The sequence below is a fragment of the Tachyglossus aculeatus genome, chromosome 22, assembly GCF_015852505.1.
Source record: "Tachyglossus aculeatus isolate mTacAcu1 chromosome 22, mTacAcu1.pri, whole genome shotgun sequence".
NCBI lineage: Eukaryota > Metazoa > Chordata > Mammalia > Monotremata > Tachyglossidae > Tachyglossus > Tachyglossus aculeatus.
This window is the reverse complement of record NC_052087.1, coordinates 355,389-361,863: the sequence shown is the minus strand read 5'-3', so window position 1 is coordinate 361,863 and position 6,475 is coordinate 355,389. Positions and strand designations below refer to the sequence as shown.

At 48.0% G+C, this 6,475-nt stretch overlaps 1 protein-coding gene across 1 annotated transcript in view; it reads right to left on the bottom strand.

Moving 5' to 3' along the window:
- Nucleotides 1–5,658: 5,658 nt before the first annotated feature.
- The window catches only part of LOC119943434 (vomeronasal type-1 receptor 100-like), a 2,526-nt gene continuing 1,709 nt past the window's right edge, over nucleotides 5,659–6,475 (bottom strand). Inside the window, exon 2 of the mRNA XM_038764410.1 lies at nucleotides 5,659–6,473. Coding sequence (XP_038620338.1) covers nucleotides 5,659–6,473 — 815 coding nt within the window. The remainder of the gene's footprint in view (nucleotides 6,474–6,475) is intronic.

Genomic DNA, 6,475 nt, shown 5'->3' with positions numbered 1-6,475 from the left:
TACAGAAACGTTCTAGGCATGTCACCCCACCTCCTCAAAAATCTCCAGTGGTTGCCTATGAACCTCGGCATGAAGCAAAAACTCCTCACTTGGCTTCATAGCTCTCCATCACCTTGCCCACTCCTCCCTCACCTCACCTCCCTTCTCTCCTCTACAGCCCAGCCTGCAGACTCCACTCCTCTGCCGCTAACCTCCTCATTGGGCCTCGTTCTCACCTGTCCCACCATCGACCCCTGGCTCATGTCCCACCTCTGTCCTGGAATGCCCTCCCTCCTCACAACCCCCAAGCTATCTCTCTTCCTCCCTTCAAAGCCCTCCTGATAGCCCACCTCCTCCAGGAGGCCTTCCCAAACTTACCCCCCTCTGTCCATCCTCCCCTCCCCATCTCTCCTACTCCCTCCCTCTGCTCTGCTCGCTTCCCCACCCCACGGCACTTGTGTACTTTGTACATACTTATCATTCTATTTATTTTATTAATGATGTGTATATGTCTATAATTCTATTTATCTATTTTAATGCTATTGATGCCTGTCTACTGTTTTGTTTTGTTGTCTATCTCCCCTTTCTAGACTGTGAACCCGTTTTTGGGCAGGAATTATCTCTATCTGTTGTCAAATTGGATTTTCCAAGTGCTTAATAAAGTTCTCTGCACACTGTAAACACTCAATAAATACAATTGAGTGACTGAATGAATGAGATCAAAGTACAGGAAGTAGGTTGGCCTTAAAGGAGCGAAGTGTGCAGGCTGGATTGTAGTAAGAGAGTGGTGAGGTGAGGTCGGAAAGGGGAAGGTGATTGAGTACTTTAAAACTGACAATGAGGAGTTTCTGTTTGATGTGGAGTGGATGGGCAAACACTGGATGTTCTTGATGAGTGGCAAAATATGGACTGAATGTTTTGTAGAAACGCGATATAGGAGAGTGGAGAGAGACAGGAGCCAGGGAGGTCTGCAAGGAGGTTGATACAGTAATCAAGGTGGGATAGGATAAGAGCCCGAATGAACATGTTACTGGGCATGTTATTCCCCTCCTCAAAAATCTCCAGTGGCTGCATGTCAACCTACGAGTCAAGCAAAAACTCCTCACTCTCGGCTTCAAGGCTCTCCATCACCTCACCCCCTCCTAGCTCACCTCCCTTCTCTCCTTCTACAGCCCAGCCGTTCCTCTGCCACTAACCTCCTCACTGTGCTTCATTCTCGCCTGTCTCGTCATCAACGCCCAGCGGCAGCAGAGCGGAGGTTAGTGGCAGAGGAGTGGAGTCTGCAGGCTGGGCTGTAGAGGAGAGAAGGGAGGTGAGGTAGGAGTGGGCAAGGTGATGGAGAGCTTTGAAACCAAGTGAGGAGTTTTTGCTTCATGCTGAGGTTCATAGGCAAAATCTGGAGATTTTTGAGGAGGGGGGGCGGTGGGTGGCATGCCCAGAAGGTTTCTGTAGAAAGATAATCTGGGCAGCAGAGTGAAGTGTAGACTGAAGCAGGGAAAGAGAACATTGGAAAATGTTTTCAGAAAAGGGGGTGGTCACAATGTCAGTGGCATCTGAGAGGCCAAGGAAGGTTAGGATGGAGTAGAGGCCATTGGATTTGGCAAAAAAGCAATCATCTGTGACCTTTGAGACAGCAGTGTCTGTGAAGTGAAAGGATCAGAAGCCAGATTGGAGCGAGTTAAGGCAAGTATTAGAGGAGAGGAACTTGAGATATCTGGTGCAGACAACTCGCCAAAAGAGTTTGGAAAGGAATGGTAATAGAGGGGTGGGGTGATAACTGGATGGAGCAATGGGGTCGAGGGAGTTTTTTTTCAAGATGGGGAAACACGGGCATGTTTTCAAGCAGTGGGGTGGAAACAACTGGAGAGTAAAGAGATGAAGATGACAGTCAAGGAGAGAAGAGGGGAGGGGGCAAGTGTTTTCATTCATTCAATTGTATTTATTGAACACTGTATGCAGAGCACTGTACTAAGCGCTTGGGAAGTACAAGTCGGCAACATATAGGGATGGTCCCTACCCAACAATGGGCTCACAGTCTAGAAGGGAGAGACAGACCACAAAACAAATCACAGGGGGTTGATAAGATTTTAAATGATGGGATCGTTTGAGCAGGTGGAGGTGGTGGATTTTGAGAGAAGACAGGAGATCTCCTCTTGAGATACCCCTGGGAACGATGACAGAGTTGAAGAAGGGGCAGGAGGAGGGAGGGCCTGGAGAGTAACAAAGGAAGATTTAGGGAGATCATGTCTGATCATTTCAATTTTCTCAACGAAGTAGGTAAAAAAATAATAATGATGATGGCATTTATTAAGCACTTACTATGTGCACAGGGGAGATTACAAGGAGATCAGATTGTCCCACGGGGGGCTCACAGCCTTAATCCCCATTTCACAGATGAGGTAACTTGCCCAGAGTCACACAGCTGACAATTGGTGGAGCCTGGATTTGAACCCATGACCTCTGACTCCAAAGCCCGTGCTCTTTCTACTGAGCCATGCTGCTTCACGTAGCCAGGTCATTAGGAAGAGGACATGGGGGAGGCAAGGACAGGGGATTTGAAGAGGGAGTTAAAGAACTGGCGAGGGCAATGGTCTATGTGATTCTGCCACTTTGATTCTCTGGACCCCCAAATAAATGCTGATTTTTCTGCTGTGAGAGCACTGGTGCATAGGGAGGGGCGGGAATGCCTGATTCATTCTCAGGACTCATTCATTTAAAATTACTTATTGTACAGAACGATGCTTAGGAGAATGAAAAAAGTAAAGGTCTTTCTGTGTCCTCAAAGAGTTTACCATCTAACGCGGGGAGACCAAAAGACATACATTGAGGAATGGAGTGATAATCACTAGTAATATTATCTATAGGTAAATACTGGCTCGTTGAAGTGTGGCCTATTGTCCTAGTGGAAAGAGCACAAATCTGGAAGACAGAGGATCTGGGTTCTGTGCTGTTTGGCCTTTGACAAATTACTTAACTTCTCTCTGCCTCAGTAAAATGGGGATTAAGACACTGAGAGCCCCACACAGGGCAGGGACTGTGTCCAACCCGATTTGCTTGTATTCATCCCCGTGCTTAGTATAGTGCCTGGCACATAGTAAGCACTTAACAAATACCACAATTAATGTTATTATCATTACTATTATCCCTATCTTTAGTAAACTCTTTGTCTCTGTATTCTGCTTTAAGGGAGGAAAATGGGGAAGATGACAAAGGATGAGGAGAAATGAGGGAGTATGAAAATCTGGTGATTCCATGGAACTCAAGTGGTTTCTGTTAGAATAATGATGATAATAATAATAATGATAATAACATAATTCTGGTGATAATGATGATATCTTTTTTTAAGTGCTTCCTCTGGGTCAAACACAGTTCTAAGTGCTGGGGTAGGTACAACTTAATCAAGTTGGGCACAGTCTCTGCCTCACAGGGAACTCACAATCTAAGTAGGAAGGAGAAATGATATTGAATCTACATTTTACAGTGGAAGAAACAGAGGCACAGAAGTGCTAGGTGACTTATCTAGGGTCACACATCAGGGAAGTGACAGAGTCGGGATACGAGTCCAGGTCCTCTGAATCCCAGCACTGTTAGGCCAGGCTGCTATCCAGATAAAGATCAACTGAGGAGGCAGAACATCATGTGCATAGACCTAGCCATCTATCTTTAGCCATAAAGATCTAGCAAAGCAAAATAGGAGATGGAGGGACCATAGCCAGGAGTCTGGGAAAGCTTCTAGAGTAGAAATTAACAGTACTGCAGTACTCAAAAATCTCCAGTGGCTACCAATCAACCTACGCATCAGGCAGAAACTCATCACCCTTGGCTTCAAGGCTCTCCATCACCTCGCCCCCTCCTACCTCACCTCCCTTCTCTCCTTCTCCAGCCCAGCCCGCACCCTCCACTCCTCTGCCGCTAATCTCCTCACCGTGCCTCGTTCTCGCCTGTCCCACTGTCTACATCTCTGCCCCTGCTCTCTCCCCCTCCCTCCAGGCTCGCATCTCCTCCTGCCTTCAGGACATCTCCATCTGGATGTCCGCCCGCCACCTAAAGCTCAACATGTCGAAGACTGAGCTCCTTGTCTTCCCTCCCAAACCTTGTCCTCTCCCTGACTTTCCCATCTCTGTTGACGGCACTACCATCCTTCCCGTCTCACAAGCCCGCAACCTTGGTGTCATCCTCGACCCCGCTCTCTCATTCACCCCTCACATCCAAGCCGTCACCAAAACCTGCCGGTCTCAGCTCCGCAACATTGCCAAGATCCGCCCTTTCCTCTCCATCCAAACCGCTACCCTGCTAATTCAAGCTCTCATCCTATCCCGTCTGGACTACTGCACTAGCCTTCTCTCTGATCTCCCATCCTCGTGTCTCTCTCCACTTCAATCCATACTTCATGCTGCTGCCCGGATTATCTTTGTCCAGAAACGCTCTGGACATATCACTCCCCTCCTCAAAAACCTCCAATGGCTACCGATCAATCTGCGCATCAGGCAGAGACTCCTCACCCTGGGCTTCAAGGCTCTCCATCACCTCGCCCCCTCCTACCTCACCTCCCTTCTCTCCTTCTACTGCCCAGCCCGCACCCTCCGCTCCTCCACCACTAATCTCCTCACTGTACCTCGCTCTCGCCTGTCCCGCCATCGACCCCCGGCCCACGTCATCCCCCGGGCCTGGAATGCCCTCCCTCTGCCCATCCGCCAAGCTAGCTCTCTTCCTCCCTTCAAGGCCCTGCTGAGAGCTCACCTCCTCCAGGAGGCCTTCCCAGATTGAGCCCCTTATTTCCTCTCCCCCTCGTCCCCCTCTCCATCCCCCCGCCTTACCGCCTTCCCCTCCCCACAGCACCTGTATATATGTATATATGGTTGTACATATTTATTACTCTGTTTATTTATTTATTTATTTATTTTACTTGTACATTTCTATCCTACTTATTTTATTTTGTTGGTATGTTTGGTTCTGTTCTCTGTCTCCCCCTTTTAGACTGTGAGCCCACTATCGGGTAGGGACTGTCTCTATGTGATGCCAATTTGTACTTCCCAAGCGCTTAGTACAGGGCTCTGCACATAGTAAGCGCTCAATAAATACGATTGATTGATTGATTGATTGACCCCCGGCCCACGTCCTCCCCGTGGCCTGGAATGCCCTCCCTCCCCACATCAGCCAGGCTAGCTCTCTTACTCCCTTCAAGGCCCTACTGAGAGCTCACCTCCTCCAGGAGGCCTTCCCAGACTGAGCCCCCTCCTTCTTCTCCCCCTCCTCCCCCTCTCCATCCCCTCCGCCTTACCTCCTTCCCTTCCCCACAGCACCTGTATATATGTATACATGTTTGTACATATTTATTACTCTATTTATTTATTTTACTTGTACATATTTATTCTACTTATTTTATTTTGTTAATATGTTTAGTTTTGTTCTCTTTCTCCCCCTTCTAGACTGTGAGCCCACTGTTGGGTAGGGACCATCTCTATATGTTGCCAACTTGTACTTCCCAAGCGCTTAGTACAGTGCTCTGCACACAGTAAGCGCTCAATAAATACGACTGAATGAATGAATGAATGAATGAATACTGAAACCCTGATTATCTCCAGGGAGTACAGCTAAGAATATCTTTGCTTTAATGGTGACATTGCTCTTCCATGGTCTTCTTTGTTTGAGACACAGGATCATCACTGAGTTCCCATATCAAAGAGGGTTTGCAGAAAGATGTACGGTATGAGACGACCTCCAAGTCTTATTCCTCAGAAAATCACCCAGGAACTTGATGACTTTTGTGTCACAGGTGAGCAAGACAAAGGGGCTGACAGTGGCATATCCACTGACCACAAACATGTTAGTATTCAAGAAGGTGATGTTATTCTTCATGGATGTAGCTATAAACAGGGAAAGGACAAAGTTTCCACAGTAGAAGACTACAAAGCCGCTCACAAGCAGCACAATGGTCTCGGTGGCTCGTCTTTCTGGTGATGTTTCAGGGGTTTGCCTGGTACTATGGAGATGCTTGACTTGGTGTCTATGTTGATGCAGGAGAAGGACCATGTAGCCACTAGAGCAGCTCATTAGCCCCAGAGAGAGGATGTCACGGAGAGCCATGAGGGTGAGAATCAGCCCCTGGAGGAGAGTGTTTATGGGAACGATGTAACAATTGCACTCTATGGTAGTTGCATTACGTGAAGCGACCACTTGGTAGAAAAGGTTGGTGCTTATCAGCATGTTTGGAATCCACAAGATGGCTAAGACTGGGAGGATGAGGTTTGGGATCTGAACTTTGAACTGGAAGAAGTAGGAGGTGGTAGGACTGATGGTGATGGCTTGGACCATGCTCAATAGGGAAGTGGTACAGATGGAGAGGCCCCGGGTGACGCGGTAGACATAGGTAAACAGCTTACACTCAGCATTGGTCTGTACAAGCCGCAGCCCCAGTATTCCTGCTGTTCTGGTGATCCATCTTGTAAGAAGCATCACGGTGTGGACCAGAGCTAGGTGAATGATGACCAGATCT